At 38.8% G+C, this 19051-nt stretch overlaps 1 protein-coding gene across 1 annotated transcript; it reads right to left on the reverse strand.

Annotated features, from left to right (window-relative positions):
• Nucleotides 1-1479: 1479 nt before the first annotated feature.
• On the reverse strand, nucleotides 1480-15274 carry LOC149111801 (uncharacterized). The gene is made up of 4 exons (XM_089290474.1): nucleotides 15231-15274; nucleotides 13015-13138; nucleotides 9656-9792; nucleotides 1480-2065 (listed from the first exon to the last, which is right to left on the reverse strand). The coding sequence occupies exons 1-4, from the start codon at nucleotides 15231-15233 to the stop codon at nucleotides 1877-1879; spliced, it is 453 nt and encodes a 150-aa protein (XP_089146600.1). The 5' UTR covers nucleotides 15234-15274; the 3' UTR covers nucleotides 1480-1876.
• Between the last annotated feature and the right edge of the window lie 3777 nt (nucleotides 15275-19051).

The following is a 19051-nucleotide window of genomic DNA, read 5'->3' on the forward strand; positions in this document are numbered from 1 at the left end:
CACACACACACACACCCACACACACACCCACGCACACCCACACACACACACCCAGATCTTGATGCTGATGTTTGTTTGCCTGCTGGGAAAATTTGCATGTATTCAAGTCGTACGAGCCTATAGACCTTATCAATTGCACTTCACTTAAGGCTATAGGTAAGGTTTCTTATCACATAGCACTTCTTTTCCGCTTGGAACCGCTTGTCTCTATATATGTTGCACGTAAAATACGTCAACAATACGACGCCCTAAGCCTTATAGTTAAAACAATATTTCGGCTGGCTTCAGGTTTAGATGTTATTTAATTTTTAATATAGATAGGACCCTGCGCGCGCTCTGATTGGTCGAAAACCCATCTTTATCAGAGTATAAAACATAGAAATAGCGTGTTTTATTGTTTTTCGCCGCATTGCCTCTATATCAACTCAAATGAAGAAGTCTAAGCCGTGTCTTACACTGTGATAAAACACGCCGGACATTTGGGAACACTCGAGAAATGTAGCAAACACGAGCCGCGGGCGAGTGTTTCCTACATTTCCTTCGTGTTCTCAAATGCCCGTCGTGTTACGTTTTATCACAGTGTAATACACGGCTTAAGCTTCTTTATTTGTCAAATAAACATGAAATTACAATATTATATAATGGTGCCGATGTTTGTCCTGTTTTCAGTGGCTGTTTCCTTCATTCCTTCGTTTCGCTCATATAAGTTCATTAAGGTATACGAATAAGACACTTTCTCATGTCACTTTCCAGCAAACAAATGCTCATCTCCCGGTCATGTTTAACGCCTGGACGAGTCAAATGCTCATGAAATTCAGCCTTCGAGTTGGCCATAATTATACTAATTCGAACATTCGAAACCAACTCCATTTCAATTTAGCGAAACACCTAATAATGGTTGTGTAAAACAATTCGGGCTGGCACGATGCACGCTTTGAGTAGTAACCGCACAAACACGAAGGCGAGGCTCGCGCTGACTGTACGGTAAATATTTCAACATGACGTCGGGCTTGGTTACTATTCCAACATGGCGTCGGGCTCGGTTACTATTCCAACATGGCGTCGCGCTCGGTTACTGTTCCAACATGGCGTTGGGCTCGGTTACTATTCCAATATGGCGTTGGGCTCAGTTACTATTCCAACATGGCGTCGGGCTCGGTTACTATTCCAACATGACGTCGGACTCGGTTACTATTCCAATATGACGTCGGGCACGGGCGCTCTCGTTCGGGCCGACTAATTACGAACAGCGTCTACACCTGAGTGAGTGAGTGACACATTTATATAGCGGAATCCCCCAACAAACGCGTTTCTACGCTGCGCGTATCCACGAGTTTAAAAAGGGCAGTTCGTATTTGAAACCAGCCTCGCGACAGATGTGGGCTAAAGAACCTGACTAGTTTTAAAAGCAATTGTATTGTGTAGCCCCCTGTGTGTGTAGTTCTGAGGGGAGAGCTATAAATAGTTAATCTGCACCAATTTGTTTTATTTTTATTTTTATTTTATTTTTATTATTATTCTTAACTTACCATCTTACCAATCGTTACCCGATCATAACCAACGCGGTTACCCTATCGTTACCCTATTATAACCAACGCGCATAACGCGGTGACTTGATTACCAGTAACAAACTTTTTAAACTAGAAAAGCTCAATTCTTTTCTGCAGTTTCAACTATTACTGATATATCGTTACGAACTAGTAAACAAAAGGAAGCTACTTTTAGAGCCAATATAAAAGCAAGACCATGAGTTTTGTTATGTCTACTGATAGGCGAGTTTCACAACCAAAAACAAAACATCACGTCTATGTTTGGATAGCTACACCTCTGAATAAGCGATGTCAGAATTATCGTAAAGGACAGGCTTTTACCAGCTTTAGTTTTTTTTTGATTGGATGAGAAACAAGGTCCGCGGATCCGGATGGCGTTTATCACGAATGTGAAATAGCTGCGCGATTCCTGCACTGCTACATCCCAGAAAGTCGTTCTGGTGGGAATTACTTTCGAACAACACGAAATTTCCGTACAGCCATGGAATGAGACGGTCATAATCATTCAATGGATCCTAAAGAGGCAAACAGTGATGAGTTTTATCAGTCCAAAAAGATCATTAAAACGCGAAAGCACAAGAAATTACTTCATCTTTGAAATAAAAGTGTTATGGTGAAATTTCCCTTGAATTTATGTTGACCACATAATTCTGTCTCTATACTTACAAGCGTTTTAATTTAATGAGGGGCTCTGAAGTCTGAACAGCCTTCCCCTACTCCCCCTGTCCCCCTGATCTGTATAGGAGATGACAATTCTGAAGAGTACTGTAGTTAATGGGAGGACTTGGGTCAGGAAATAACGAAAGGTGAGTATTATTATTTTTATTATTACTATTATTATTATTATTATTATTATTATTATTACTATTACTATTGTTATTATTATTATTATTATTATTATTATTATCATTATTATTATTATACAAGCGAATGTATGAAAGATCTTATATTTGAACTACGGAGAAAGTGTCAGAAAGGTATGAAGATCCGATTGATCATCGCAGTTGTATACACAACAGTAAGAAGTTGCAATTGTGAAATTAAAGCCTGAAAAAAAATTGAGGTTTGAACGGGATTCGAACCCATGACCTCTGTGATACCGGTGCAGTGCTCTATTAATTGAGCTATCAAGCCAACTGGGAGCGGGTCACTTTGTGAGCTCGTAATATACCCGTGGAAAGTGAAAATACAAGTGTATACGTGAAAGATCATATATTTGAGCTGCAGAGAAAGGGTTGATAGCTTAGCTGGTAGAGCACTGCACCGGTATCGCAGAGGTCATGGGTCAAATACGTGCTTCATAAAGGTGATGGTGTAATAAAAATTGTTATGTTCACAAAACAAAGACCAGGCCATAAAATAGCTACTGCATGTATGTAAAGCAACGTTAAATAGCTTCTCTGAATTTGCACACGGATATAAAAGCTACAATTGTAGCATCAATTAGTTTGGTGTAGAATTAGTGACAAAATGATCATGATGCAATTAAAATTTAGAGCCATCCAGGATTTGTTCCTCTTCAAATTCACCCATTAGCCGCCATTTTGAATTTCATCCAAGCGAAACGTGACGTCACACTGGCGGTGATGACTCAACCAATGTTTTGCTTAGAGACGCCCCCTCCCTCCTGCCTACAGGCTTATACAGCCCTTTTTTTCTGGCAATTTGCCTGCTTTAGTTATGATATGCTTTATACTACTCAAGCTTTATACAGAACGGGGTTGTGATGGGGTGAATCGACTACTTCGATATATACTTTTCAATGCCTAACTAAACCAAAAAAACAAAAAAAAAAATAGGTTATAACGCTTTTCCAGGTGGCCTGTTTCATGCTCTCGGTCAGTGGACACGATCAAAAAGCGGGCAGGCGACGAGCGGGATCAACGACGAGCGAGATCCTTTTATTTCTCTGAGCCCGCTCATCGCTTGCCCGCTTTTCCGATCGTCCCACTGACAAGAGCCTGGAACAGACTATTGTCGCTGTTCATGTGACTTTATCATTTTCCATAATAAGAATTTACCAATCCCTCTGAAGTTTTAGTTTGATCAGATGTAAGACCTTTTAATAACTTGATGTTTTGCAACGTTTAAGCTCGACAGGGTTCCTCATTTTGAAATAGGGCACGTTAGAATTTCCAAGTTTATGCGTTGTGTGACATTAAAATGGCGGTCCGATAAGGCTCTCGAGTAGTCAAAAAGATAAATAATTGCTCAAGTTTTTACTAACTAAACAGTTGTTGCTCTATAAGAAGTGTTAATTTCAACGTGTCGGAGCTCTAGAGTAATAACTTTTCGTTTCAATTGCAAAACTCGATGACAGATGTTTCTGTTACTTTACGGCCGCCATGTTTGTGTCCCTTCGAGGGGCACAAACATGGCGACTTCATACAAAGCTCTATAAATCTGAGAGAAACACTTCTCCGAATAACGGGAGAATGAAAAACTGCACAGACCTAAATCTTGGCGAGGGTGTTTATATATTAAACATCTTTCATATCCCAGCTTCTTGACTTAATGTATTGAATGGTCATGATTTTTATTTTTGATGGCGTCACGCTGCAAACCAGCCTTCTCAACCATGTGGGGTCATCATCCCTGAAAGATTGGGCGCTTTCCATTCAACCAAAAATTCTCGAAGTTTTCGAAACGGGGACAATTGGTACGGAAATTTCTAGGGAAAGGTTCCAGAAAGTTCGAAAATTGTTGAATTTCCGACAAAAAGAATCGTTGAACCAAAACTTCCGGAAATTACGGGATGAAAATCAAATGGAACGTATGGAACGGAAATTTCTAGGGAAAAAAAATCGAGAATTAGTTTATACTTCAGGAGGTTGTCCTCTTTTTTGGTAAATTATGTACGATAGCAATTTTCTATTCAGCGCTAGTTCTTTTGACGGCGATCTCAGCGAGTTGGAAATCCCAGGCGAAGATGACGCGACGCGCATTCGAAAATGGATTAATAATTTACCTTAGAATCTTGCCTCTTGTCTATCGATAAATACTAGTACAGCTAAATATGTCAAGAAAGCGTTTAATTCCACTAAAACAATACGACCCCGTGGTGTACTTGTTTATTTTTCGTTGTTTTACATAGGTTAGCTAAGAAATCAGTGTACGGAGATTTATAACGCGTGCAGAGCCATTGTACCACCCAAAAAATCTTTTGTTTCGCGGCGTTTTCGTTGCCGTTGTGAATTAAGAGCTTCTGCCTGAGAGACCGGGGCAGACTTGGAAATGAAGATCGGCCGATTTCGCTTAAAACTGGTACACAAAGTCGTTATGTGGACTTACGTAATATGCCAAAGTTTCAGGATCAACGACCATTTTTTAGTCGAGTTCTGGATATCAGCCCCTAAGGGGTCCCCAGAGGCTGATTTTCAGTGTAATTTTGGCCAGTTTTCAATCTCTCTTTTAGCAACGTGCAATTGATTTCAGACAAAAACAAAACCATATTTATAATGCACTATTCCTGGGCGTTTATGGGTGAAAACATTAGCTCACGGGAATTTTTCGTTAGCACGTGGCTGTTATCACAACTTGGTCCTATTTGAGGCACATGGGAAGCAACCGGAAATGGCCTGTTTTTCAGACCGCATATTTTTCATGCCCATGCTTTATATCGCGAAGTCTTAGTATCCTTACAAAGTTCAGCCCTTAGTTTAGTAATATCAAGAAAAAAATACTAAGGTTGAGGCTTTTTTACCAAGAAAAAACTTGCAAGAAAATAACTAACCAGGCCACTTTCGGTTAAAGTTTCAACAAAGCGTGTCTGTAAAAATCAGCCATTTAATTTCGATTAATACGTTTTTTCCTTCTAAGTCATGAATTAGAGACTCTGGAGTTAATTGTAACCGAAAAGATTTGCCGTTAATCAAAATTTTTCATGTGACTTTTTAGGACCGATCAGATTTTGTTCCGGCAACGGTTATAAATTTTGTGGAAGAACTCTTGAAAATTACAGATAATGGAGTCACTGTGAAAAAAACATAGATACACCTAACAATCCATCTCTTGCCGGTTAATCACAATGTACCATTGCATTTTTTTTGGTCCAAACTACAATATTAAGTTTATTCAACCCGTTCAACGAAACAAGTCTGTGGTCCCGAGTAATGGAGCGCTAATTAATTCAGGGAATAAGCCGCCAAGCTTTGTGATCCCATTTCGTATCATAACCCACCTGTCAGGGAGTTCTTTTCTGAAGAAAACAACTTATCAATCACTCTAAATGCAATTACAACGTCTCTCGTAACACTACTTTAAAATCGCTTTGAACCTAGTAAGAAAATTTCGAATAGAATTATAGCTAATTGTCTAATACAAAATGCAGTCTCGCTCTTCGAGTCCATGCGCAAAGTGTCTGGATAAATTCACTTACAACAAACGCTTACCTGGCTTCAGGTTTAGAGGCATGCCCCTTTCTTATAATGCCTTAAAAGTTAAGCAACGTTAAAAACCTTAGCCTCAGCGATAAATTGGTCGTGAGTGCGTTGTTGCCAGCAATGAAACTTCAGGTTGATTCATACCGTGCATGGCGACGCTACGACACGCCAACTTATCTGTAGTTTGCTGGCTATGATTGACTTGGAATTCAGTTTTTTCTCGTCTAGATTCGTCTCCTTGATACTGCAGAGAATGATTAGGTATAAAACTTGCTTGAGAACCTAAAGAACGAATGGATATGTCACTGAATATTTATTCACACCTAGTCCCCCCCTGCAAACATCCCCGGTATTATAAATTGACGACGTCCAAGACGGTCCGTTTTCCCCGCCAAGTCGCTGAATGTCTGACCAAATTACCAGAAACTTACTCATTGGCACACTTTCCCTTTCTCTGGGCATTTTCCTTTTGTTGCTTTCTCAGTCAGTACACATCCAGACTAAATCGGTGTACAGCGTATATCCAAAGATAAGACAGGGTAGGAGTGGATTTCCCTTCAAAAACTACTGCTTATGGCACCCCTAGCTGTAGAATTGCTGGCCCTTAACTCTGATTTCCATAGTAAGAAGCGATAATCCCTAGGATGATCATGACTAGTATGCTTGCTGAGGTGGTAAGGTAAGTCGTTACAAGGCCCAGTGCCTCATACCTGCTAGAGCTTAAATTGGTTACTGCTCTTCTTCCCTGAGCAGGATGATAATCACCGGCTCCCATTTATACATCTGGGTGGAGAGAGGCATTGTGAACGAAAATTGCCTTTGCCAAGACGACATGGCAGCGCCCTAGTAACCAGGAGCGTTCGATCTGGAGTCCAGCCCGCTAACCATCAGGTCGCGGCCGTGCTATGCGCTAGGCAGTTGCCAGTTTTGTATAGAATCCGACTGCGTTACTACGTTACAGGTTTACTTCAGTCTGTCGTAAATTGATGAAATGCAACCGCGAAATGAATATATGGCCAGCACGTGGACATCTTGCCGGCTGGATTGTTTATTTACAAGAAAAGAAACTATCTGCGATCAATTAATTAAACTAAATCTATTTAGTCTGTAAGTGAATTTGTTTCATTCGAGTGTGCTTCAAAGGCAGAGGAGCGAAAGTCTGGCTATTGCAATTTAGTCTCCTGGAAAACTACATGTAGAAACATGAGTATACGGTGTCCCTTTTAGAAAGAAGATGCCATATGCGGGGCATGAGATAACAAGCCATCAGAGCTTGCTGTGACTCTTCCAGTAGCGATGTTAGATTGAGATGTTACCCACCTGATGGTCAAATTAAAGTGGGCGCTGGTGGTAATAAGCTGGCCGCGTCCCACAGAGTTGACAATTTCTCTAAATGGAAGTTAAAGTATGAATTAAAGAAGATTGTGATTTGCCCACGTCACCGCCGAAATTCACCTGTTTGCGTGACCAAAGTGGGGCATGTCAACACCCTTTCAATCAAGGAGAAAAAAGAAATTGAAGAAACCGAAGAAGATTACCGTTGACGTTTCAGATAGAATATTTTAGGAGTTCGGCATTGTGATATCTACTGCATCCCTTAAGTACCCTAGGGTAGAGTGACTGCATGCATGTTCATCAGACATAAATTCATTTTTAACAGAGAAACAAACAACAACATGATATTAAGTGTACATTCTAGATCGTGGGTTTAAATCCCATATGGGACTCGGATTTTTTCGAGTGTACGTTTCTCCCAGAATTTACACTTAAAGATTTTTTTACACGCTTTAATGTCTTAAATTCGTTCCACTTGTTCAAGGATCGTTCTTCCATCATCATCTGCATACATATTTGAACAAAATATCTCTAACTTAAATTGTCTATCCACCCACAATTCAATTGTCAACATTTTCGACGCCATATTGGATGTTGTTTCACTTAAAAAGTCGAAAGGGGTTGGAGATGAATTAAGTAGTTTCCCATGCCCAATATTAAATCACAGCGGAGACGCTTTGCGTGTCATGCTCAAACAATGTAATCTCCAGGCGAAAATAGGAAGTAATTTGCCCCCCTATTGTATCACGAGGCTTACATACTTACAATCTCTATCATAACGATGGTATTCGTATTTAGAATCGATACCAAAGAGAAGCAAAGACCGAAGCTTGAAGGAAAGCACCTCTGGGTATGTCGTAGTTAAGTCGAAAATTTCGGTACCACTAGTCACACAAGATATTTGTGATCTTCTGGCAGAGAGAAGGAGAAAAACAACTCAAGGCTTAAAAGTCTAATAATGGTGAATAGTCAGCTATGAAGGCACTTTACATTAGAATGTCATAAATTCCAAAACATCCATCATATTGAATCCTCAGTCTGGATTTTATGACTATTCCATGAAGTCAAAATATCGTTTTTACCAATTATAGCAAAATTAAAAGAGAAGAGAAAGGGTACTAAAGGAATGAAAAAGTGCAAAAAAACTATATTTGTCCTGAGAAACTTGAAAAGGTCAATAAAAACAGAGAATGAGCTGAGAAAACTTAAACTTAAGGTAATTATGCCTGACAAAACAAGGTTACCATGGAACAAGGCAGAGTCCCATAAATAAGGCGTTTTTGGGCTCAGCTTTTCCCACCTAACTTATACACTCAGTTAACAACTTTTTTCATTATATTTTGATTACTTTTCTTGTTATCAACGTTTAAAGTTTCTCCCTCATCACCTTCCAGTCCCCAGGGTACAGGGTACAAATGCTGCATAAAATTTAGTTTCAAATCTGTCAGTAGGAAAATTAATTTCTAGTCTATGGTTTGTAAACATATATTTCCTTTTTATAATTCACTTCGAGATCATTAATTGTATGTTAATTTTGCGGCTAATGTCTAAAAATCTCTCCTAATAAGGAATTAAGACTTTGGCAGGAAGTGCGTAGTAGGTAATTTCTCTTGAAGTGTTTCGTATAAAAAAGCCTCAACCTTAGTATTTTTTTCTTGATATTATTAAACTAAGGGCTGAACTTTGCAGGGATACTAAGACTTCACGATATAAAACGTGGACATGGAAAATATGTGGTCTGAAAAATAGGCCATTTCCGGTTGCTTCCCATGTGCCTCAAATAGGACCAAGTTATGATAACAGCCACAAGCTAATGCAAAATTCCCGTGAGCTAATGTTTCTACCCATAGCAGCCTAAGAATAGGGCATTACAAATATGTTTTTGTTTTTGTCTGAAATCAATTGTACGTTGCTAAAAGAGAGATTGAAAATTGACCAAAAATTGCACTGAAAATCAGCCTCTGGGCACCCCTGTGGGGCTGATATCCAGAACTCAACTCAAAGAAGGTCGTTGAACCTGAAACTTTGGCATATTACGTAAGTCCACATAACAACTTTGTGTACCAGTTTTAAGCGAAATCGGCTGATCTTCATTTCCAATTCTGCCCCGGTCTCTCAGGCAGAAGCTCTTAATTTGTAAATTCTGTAAGGTCTTCGCTTTTGTGGTCTAAAAGTCACGATGCCGGCGCACTTGTATTCTGCTTGCTTCTCTGTTTGCGATTTAAGCCTCGAAGTCATTGAATAATTTCAAGTGAACAAACGTTTGAGACATTTTCAATTTTGGAGGGAAAAAGCTGGAAAATTATGTTCCTTCCACCTCAAATGGAAAGCGCCCATTGTCCCATGTCGAAAACCGATTAATTACGTAAATAGTATAATGCTCTTTACCTCCTCTACATCTTTAAGAACCACTGCTTTGGTGCCAGGATGGATTGACAAATTATATGTTTTTCCACTTGGTGTCTGGAACTTTATGGACACCGAGGCCGTCGGGTACACTGTGGTATCTTCAAACTGTGCCGGTTCTACATAAGATAAGAAAGATCATTGTTAATGTTTGGTGGTCTTAACTCGCATAATAATTAGCCAGTCTTTCAATCAATCAATCAATCAATCAATCAATCAATCAATCAATCAATCAATCAAAGTAACGGTTTTTACTTAATAACTCAGATATAAATTGAAATTCCAACGTTTTACTCTGCAACTGTACAAGATCATCGTCTATCCCGCTTCAGAAGTAAACTCCGGGCCAAGTAGAACAGCCGAAAGTACGCTATTGATCTCACAGATCCCAGCGATCCACGTTCTTAGAAATTACAGAACAAGAGCAGTTTTTGTGAAGGATAAGGAACCCCGTGCGGCATAGAAGAAAGCAAAGTGTATACGTCGCTTCTTGGAATTGTTTCAAAATAGAGTCGCAAGCTAGCTTGAAATTGTCTATTGCTAGTTTGTCGAGATCTCTTTTGTGTGCTGTTATCTTATTTTATCGTTTTAATCGACGGACCAACTCTCCTTTTAGCGAGAGAGGGAAACAAAACATTTTATGTTGGGGCCTAATAAGGAAAATAATGTTGAAAAATAACGGCAAAGGGCGCCCATACAAGCGACGTGTCTGTTTGTTTGTTCGAAATATAAAGAAATGTATGGGAATATTAAAGAGTCTTATTATCGTAAACTGATATCGAGTAATGTCCATATTAAAGCTCAAAACAAACGTAGATCTACCTGAGGAGAAAGCTGAGGAAACACTCGCCTTTCTATGAGCTCGAGATTTCTATCGCGTAATAGTTGACGAGGGCTCAGCCCGAGTCAACGATCGGACGATAGAAATTGAGAGCGAATCGAGATCTAATTATTTTTGTATAAATCTGCTAGTCGTTCAAAACTTTATCTAAATCCTTTTCACAAACACTTCTAAAACGCCAAGAAGCGGCGCAATTTTGTTGACAAGTTCACACTTGTACGCGACTCACCATCTATCACAGAATAGATAGCCAGTAGCGTAGCCAATCAGAGGACGGCATTTGTGATAGAAAGCTACTAGATTTATACTAAAACTCGATAGTAACACAGAACTAGTGCGAGCTGTTGACGTAATAATGGCACGAGCAGAGAAAATTTCCATTTTGATGATCAAAGTAAACAATTTGTTCTTCTTATTTTCGTCGCGGTGTTTTCTTAAAGAAATAGAAAACATGCTCTCCGTGTTTCTATCGAGTTATAAAAACACTCGTGAAAGTTAGCGCGAAGCGCGCGGGCCACAAATCGAAGAGGAAAAAACGAGGATCCGTAACTTACAGTATGGACCGAGAAAATAAGGTTAGTAAGATATTTATTATATCTCTACCAGGTGTCTGACGGGTTTGGGAAAGACTTCTATTCACAGAGAACGGCCTCAAATCTCTGACGCACCTCGAAAGCTAAGCTAGTCAATTTGAAATCGTTAGTAGGTTTTAATACACAATTTCAGAAGTAAAAGAAATTTTTAAACTTTTACCTGCTAAAAATGTTAAGAACACTTGGCAATAAATCACGAAACATTTTGGCAACAAAAACAGCTTTAAATTTTTAGCGGGCCGAACTGTAAATTACGGCCCGCTAAATTGACCAATTACAGCGCGCGTACTAACTGATAGATAAAATAAAATATTTTACATGACTGGGCAAAAGATAAGGTACGAAAAAATCTTCTCGAGGAATTGAACAGGTACGAGAAGCATAGTTTATCAGGAAGAAGAAAGATAAAGCCGCTTCCTTTTTAGAAAATGACCGAGAAAAAATAATCGAGCAATCTCATTCGGCAGTCGAACAAGACTAGACCAAACACAAAATTGGTCTTGGTAAGCCGAGAAAAATTGCTTTATCTCGAATTTAACAAGCCCAATAAACAAACTGTTTATTAGATTGATTATTTAAAAAAAAAGTTCATCTTTTCTCAGTCTCAAAATAATTGTTGACACACTGATTGATGTCAGGAATGAAACATCAAAACCGCTTCTTAAAATATAAACATATTACCTTGCTTTTCAATGCGAATGTTCCAGTCCGTTTCAGGGCACAGCAGCGAGCAAAGTATAGCTCACTACAGCTCACGGACAACTGTATCGCAGCTAAAAGGTGTCTCCGACACTATTTCAAACTGATTTGAGAACCACCAACAACAGAGGACATAAATTTCCACCATCACTAACGCTCCTTCCATTCCAAACTCGAATCGAATAGCCTCCAGGTTGACCGCAACCGCAAGTTTTCCGAGGGTATTTTTTCAACTCCTGCAATATTCAAGGCAACGTCCAAGCTTTTCGGCTCACAGGGCTGCTCTGATAACAAAAACTGATTTGACTTATTTAGCATTTTCTTTAAGATTTCGCTGTTCAATTCTGCTTTCGCTGTACGTTTTCATTCCGCGAGAAGCTACGTTCGAGTCAAGTTTGACAGTGGCGTGATTTTCCTCGACCAATCACAATTCTTTACTAAGCATAGCAACCAATGAGATTGCTTCATTTTGTATGGACATGTACAATAGATTTTTTCAAATGGCTTTTTTCGTGTTCGCCAAAGTTGGCAAAGGCCGGATTTCGAGTTTAATTGTTAAAAAGCTGGAGTTTAGATGAATTTAGCGTACGGTCATATTGGTTGATTTATGGTCACGCGGCAATAGCTATATCGCTAAATCTAAATGCCGCCCGGCGGACAACCAATAAGGAACTGTTACCCGCTCTCTCACTAACCAGAGGTTACTTTAACTTCTTCTTGACTTACAGACTTTACACTAAACTCTAGCTATATAACAAAACCTTTAATTACTCCTCACTAGGGAAAATTGGTCTAGCGAAGCATCGAAAATTCTCGCAAAAAACAACACTTGAACTGTTTTCGAAGGGACCAGTAATTCATTTCTACATAATGTTCTTATTTTATTTCCGAAACAAAATAGCTACATACACCTTGTGAAAAGATTGTTCAGCTTACGCTGAACACGTTTTGTTTCTTTTTGGACAGAATAGGTTAACGTTAATGAGCTACTTGAGCTAAACATAAAAGCTTTGAAGTTGTAAGGCTTGTTTCTAGCCTGAGAACACAATCTGGTTTCCGAGTGCTGTTTCAAGTCGCACGGAAAATGACCCATTGCAATCACAGGCTATATGTGTGTAAGCTTTGCAATACACAAGCTATGCGTATGTAAGCTTTGCAACACACAAGGCTCTAACATATTACTTTTATGACACATAATACGTTCATACCTTGGCTGAATGATCCAGAACAATTGATGAAAAGTTGTCCTTTATCTTGTGATAACTTAAGTAAGGAGTCTCCACCATCACTAACCAGACTCCAAATATGAAAGTGACCATTTCTTGGTACCACCTGAAAGAAAATAAAAAATAAGCAAAACCCAAAGAACAGAAGTAATGTCATTGCAATTTGCTTGTCAATTAAAGAACAACTTTACTTGTTTACAGCCCTGCAGCTGTCATAAAGACCACTAGATTATAGCTGTTGTTACCAAGCCCACATATTTCGACGTAAACTCAGAACTTTATACTTTTTTAGAAAACAGTCCTAAGAAAATACGCGCGCTGATTGGTTAAAAATTGTGTTTCTATAACTCGATGGAAACACAGAACTAGCACGAGCTGTTGACGTAAAGATGGCGCGAGCAAAGATAATTTACATTTTGATGATCAAAGTAAACAAGCTGTTTTTCTTTTTTTCATCGCGGTGTTTTCTAAAAGAAATAGAAAACATGTTCTCCTTGTTTCTATCGAGTTATAGAAACACTCGTGAAAGTTTGGGAGAACGCGAAAAAGCTGTGGAAACACTTGCCTGCGGCTCGTGTTCCCACAGCATTTCTCGTTCTTCCAAACCTCGACTCGTGTTTCTATAACTCGATAGAAACACGGTACATGTTTTCTACTTCTTAAATACTACCTGGAGATATATAATAATAACGCCAGTCCAAGCTATGTAGGTTTTCTACAATGTGTGAACAAAAGTCATGAGTACACTATATGAAAAGGAATCAAACTTATCAGTAAGCCGAAATTGTACATACAAAAACTCACCGACTGTTTCGTTCTAACTTCTGAAAAAGTGTCGATAATGTGGCTTGATTAAAGAAACATTTACGTCTACTTCAATCTCAAGTTCAAATACTCGTGTTCGACTACTGTTCGAAAAATGGGTTCCTTCATGGTGTAGAAGACACGGGACACGTCACAAACCTATTGTTTTCATTGTTTTCCTCGTTCTTTTGTCCTTTTATTCCCTGTTGTTTTAAGTGCGGGTCCGCATTAGGTGTCCATCGGTAGCTACAGTTGTGTTGCAAAGCTCAAAATCGATAAACGTTCCCATATATATATATATATATTTTTTTTTTTTTTTTTTTTTTTTTTTTTTCTAGTTACAATGTTCCTGATCGAGCTACAAAAATACAAGTACATAGTTAAAAGGTACATGGTTGCAAGTCCCATTAGCCTGATGTATTGAACACCTTTGGTGTGAAAAACTCAAATTTTTACAAAGAATGTTTGACCTTCTTAGTGCATAGACAACCCAGAAGTTTTGGAGTTTTTGAAAGACAATTTCCCCTTGAATATTGCATAAAAAGAGAAAAGAACCAAACATGTTACCAATTGCTAAACTTTACAAGCACTTTAAATTTAATTACAAAATAACTGAGCTACTTCGCGCGCTCTCATTGGTCGATAGGTGTGTTTAGATGAGAGTATGTAAACACTGTTGTGACGTGTTAGATTCGCGCTTATTTTTAGTTTCAGGGATGGCGTTCTTCATCACTTATTGTGTTATTCATGGTAAAAGTTCCATAACTCTGCTGGTTTTTACGCGCAAGTTTTGGTTTCCGCCGAAAACAAGTAAGCTAAGTGGTGGTTACCGTATTCTTAGGTATAATTGACTGATAACGAAATTCAGTGAACAATTCATGATCAGAAAGCTCGAAATCCGTTATCCGAAACTGAGTGTAAAGAACTTCTGATCTGGGCTTTTTTTTATTGGTTATTTTACTAATTATGGGATCTCTTGGACTGGTTTTTAACATTTTTAAGCCACCTTCATTCAGGAAATTTTAAAAATTCTTAATTCATGTGCATGCTTTCCCAGTGGACGGTATGCTCTCATATAGTCCCAATCTATGGAAATAAATAACTCAAACTGCTGTGATAAACGTCGTTAACCAACGCACTTTCATTCTCAACTTGACGTTTCGTGCGCTGGGAAAAAGACGACTCCTAATAGTAATAATGATATGTATACTTGTCAAAAAAAATTACTTTTGAGAGCACTTGTTGCTACATGGGATACGAAACGTCAAGTTTGAAGTAAAACGATTGTTGGTTTACCAAGTTTTATTATTTTTTGGGCTCTATTTCCGAACAGGCTTCGATGGCTTTACTAAGAAAAAGAGTTAATATGGTGTAATTACAGTGTATATACTTACCATTTCCACCTGGCCATAATTTCCCTTGTACTTCGAGGATGCTGGATTCTTGAAGAGAGAAAGAGAGACAGAGAGACAGAGAGACAGAGAGAGAGGTAGAAATTGACATTGATCCTAAGAATTGGTCCAAATTTTTGCTGTCAGCTGGCAATTGCAAATTTCCATCTATTAAAGTCACCACTAAGCTGGAACGGTTATAACAAAAATCAAAGGTCGTGTCTTTGAGAGATCTCCCCCAAAAAGTGTCCTCATGTCAGAGGATATTGGATGAATAATAGATGCAATAGCATCTTCATTTGCACATTGTCTCCCCATCGAAGCTCACAGCTTTCTTCTAGCCTTTTTGGGGAGGTAGAGCGTAAAAAAAATAAACTATTCTGGATCGACGTTTCTCAACAACAACAACAACAAAATTAGAAGTATAGTGACGAAAATGATTGTGTGATTGTCTAAAAAAGTTATCAAATTTCACAAAAGGAATTTTATTTTCGTAGAAATCATGCATTTTATACGGCTCCAATTATTTTAGATTGATTGGAGAGAGTATAATTAGTTTCTTATTAATTAATTAATTAATTGAGTTGTACAAATATTTTTTAAAATTAATTTTATTTTTTAATAGTTCCTATCTTTATCCCGAAGAGCTCTTTTGGGACCAATAAAGTATGTATATATGTATGCAAGTAAGGCTTGCGTTACAGCGTGTCCAAATTTGACGAAGAACATCGTTACGTGTTTGTGGATTTTTTGCGTCAAAATTTGACAAGAAAGCACCAGGAAGACAACTTATTTGGCCACTGAAGTGCGATACTCTTTTCGGAGATTTATCTTCTCTGAAATGTTCTTGAAACTAGATTGTTCTTGCACCGGGTTCTTACACCTGTTTAAACATGGCTGCCCGCTGCTCGCGCCTCGTACAAGCCCCAATTGCAAAAAAAACCCTGTTCTGTAGCCTGTGTTAAAGCGCTGTTGGCTATTAGAACTTTAGACACTGCTATTTCGCTTTTGGGCTGGAGTAGTCGGACCTGTTTCTGGGCTCATCTAACAGGAGCTTGCCATTTTCTCTCGCATAAGAGCTCGAAATAACTTTGTGGCCCTTCGGTGGTAGCATCACAACTTGAATCTTCGATTCTCTAACTTCTGATGTATCACAGGATTATAATGCTGTTTAGATGGATTATTTCACCTTCATCATGCCATCTCGTCGAATTCATGACAAAAACTCGAAGAACACGTAACGATGTTTTTCGCACAACACTGGTCTAATACTACGATGTCTATTGAAAAAAAAGGCTATTTTCTCTCAGAAATCGCGTGATTTCCTGTACTTTTGTGACTCACAGTGCAAATTTAGATACGCTGTAACGCGTCTTCCTTGCGTGATCCATGTGTCGAATTTAATAAGGTTTAAAAAAGCGATTATTAAGGTCAGAGATTAAATCCTCCATGTAGGCCTTACACCCAAGGTAATCTCTAGACACAGTACCCGGCTCGTCCACGTATGTTAATCGCGGGTTGCCTGGCTGTTTTCGTGCAGAACTTGTTTATGTGTCGCTTTGTTTCAAAGCGAAGGAAGACCTCCAACGCTGTGGGGATGTCTTATTTTATGCAAATTTCAAAGAAGCAAAGAAACTTCTACTCTATCTATGTTCCACTCTTTTTCTTAACAAAACCATCCAAGCTCGCACGAAGATATAACACAAACTGAGCAGTAATTAACATAGTAAACCCACGTCTTTTTATTCCAAACTTGACGTTTCGTATGCTTGGCATGTAATAACAAACTTTGATAGGAATTTAAATAAGAGACTGGTGTCTCCTGTCCAGACAATAATAAACTCGATGAACGGTAGAGAAATGAGCAGCCAAACGAGTGCAAAGCAAACGAACGCCCGAACACAACGCAACTGAACAAACGGAGGGTCCATCCGAACGTGTAGACAGACATTCGCTACCCAAACAACATAAGGGAGCACGTTAAGCAACAACGACAAAAACGCCAAGTACAATGCCAATTAAAGACTACTTTATATTCAACCCACGAATGTCGCAAGAATTTACATTCATCCAGTTTGTCTATCGCTGTCAGAGATATTTTAAACAGAATATGTACGACAGCATGAAAATTCGAAAAAGAAATTTTCAAAATTGGCCGTCGTATTTCACGTCCTCTAGAATATGCAGAGTGTGATAATTCCATGTTGTTGTTTTGTAAAGAATGGCAAACGGAAATGAACAAAGAATTATAACGCACCCTACACAGCCATTGCACTCTTTGCCGTTGCCGATGTGGTTTGCTTATTTTTAAACTCGATCCGTAAAACGGAATGAACGGTGAAAGAATAAATAGCCAAACGAGCAATAAACAAACGAAATCCCAGCCGAACAAAAAGACGGCTGGGAGTGCAGAAAACATCTCTGCTATGAAACGTCTTCTGAAAACCAAAACATTTAAAATGACTTTTCACCACATTTCCCTCCATTGCGCCTCTTTCTTCGACTTGCTGTCTCCGAGTCTAAAATCGTAGTCGTTTTATATCCTATCTTATTTGAATCTGGCCCTCAACAAGGACAATGTTCAAAAGCAATCGTAGCGTGACCACCGTTTTACATCTTCACTGCTATAACAACTAGAAATGGTTAATGAAATAAAGTTTGCCTCCGGTAAACGCGAAACGCATGTAGAAATTCAAGTAAAAGAATTTTTTTCTTACACATGAAATAAAATTCTATGAAGAGATGTTAGGACTGAATTTGAGAAGGTCACTGATATTGACATTGAAATTTCTTTGGAAAAAAAAATTAAATTAAAAAAAAGCCTAAAACAAAACAAAAACCTTCCCTTCGTTTATGCCGCTCTTATAGCCAGCCAGTTGCAACAAAGACGTAGCCAAAATATTTCTGTCCTGAGATTTTAAAACGGTAGCTAACATTATCATATTATTTCGGAACCGTCAAGCCTCTCCCTCTTTCGTCATCGACATCGGCACTGTTGCTTTTAAAAACAATTTTAATTACTTTTCTGCCCTCTGATGACTAGCCGAATCGCATCCTTAATCATCTAATAATGTTGCAAGGGTTGTAAAGCTGAACCCGCAAAGTGACTTTACGTTTCCCAAGATATCGCCTCGACAAGCGGAGGAAGATGATGATCAACCTGCCTGGTTGTGGCGTTTGTTTGGCCAAACGCGTAAGGGAGCGTAGCTTTAAGTAGGGCTGTGTTCAATATTTGTTTAAGCTTGGAAAATCGACGTCACGTGTTATGCAGCTGCAGCTGTCGTCTTATTAAAGATGGATGGGGCAATAAATCACACTTAGAGGATAATTGTTCTATCAAAGCCGTTTTACTGTTGATTACTAATGCAGTTTCTGCCGCAGCGAAAACAAGGAACCCGAAGAACAGTCGTGACTTGTAAACAAGGTCCCTACTTTTGCAAATATTTTCTGGCAGAGCGCATAGGAAGCCATATTATGGATTTACCTTTTCCACGAAGATTGCGTGAGTGAGCCCCAAACCTGCGAGCTTGTGGGCAAGAGGCGAACTGGCGTGTGGTGGGTAAATATTGGGCGTTCAAGTTTGCTCTATTAACAAAATACAAAAGAGGCCCTAATTGAGATAAATTACCTTTCTCGTGGGAGTTTAACATAGACATAAAATCGTGTCGTAAAAATGTCCTAAGCAGCTGGATATAAACACGTGCAGACCATCATTCTTGACAATGTCCCCACAAGCACAACAAAACGTCAAGAAACCCAAAAATTAAAATTAAAAAAAAAAAAAAAAGAAATAGAAAGGGAGCTGTATTGCATCGAACTTAGGA

This window comes from Orbicella faveolata, unplaced genomic scaffold (genome assembly GCF_042242905.1).
Source record: "Orbicella faveolata isolate gen_17 unplaced genomic scaffold, um_ofav_v1 contig_2, whole genome shotgun sequence".
NCBI classification, from domain to species: domain Eukaryota; kingdom Metazoa; phylum Cnidaria; class Anthozoa; order Scleractinia; family Merulinidae; genus Orbicella; species Orbicella faveolata.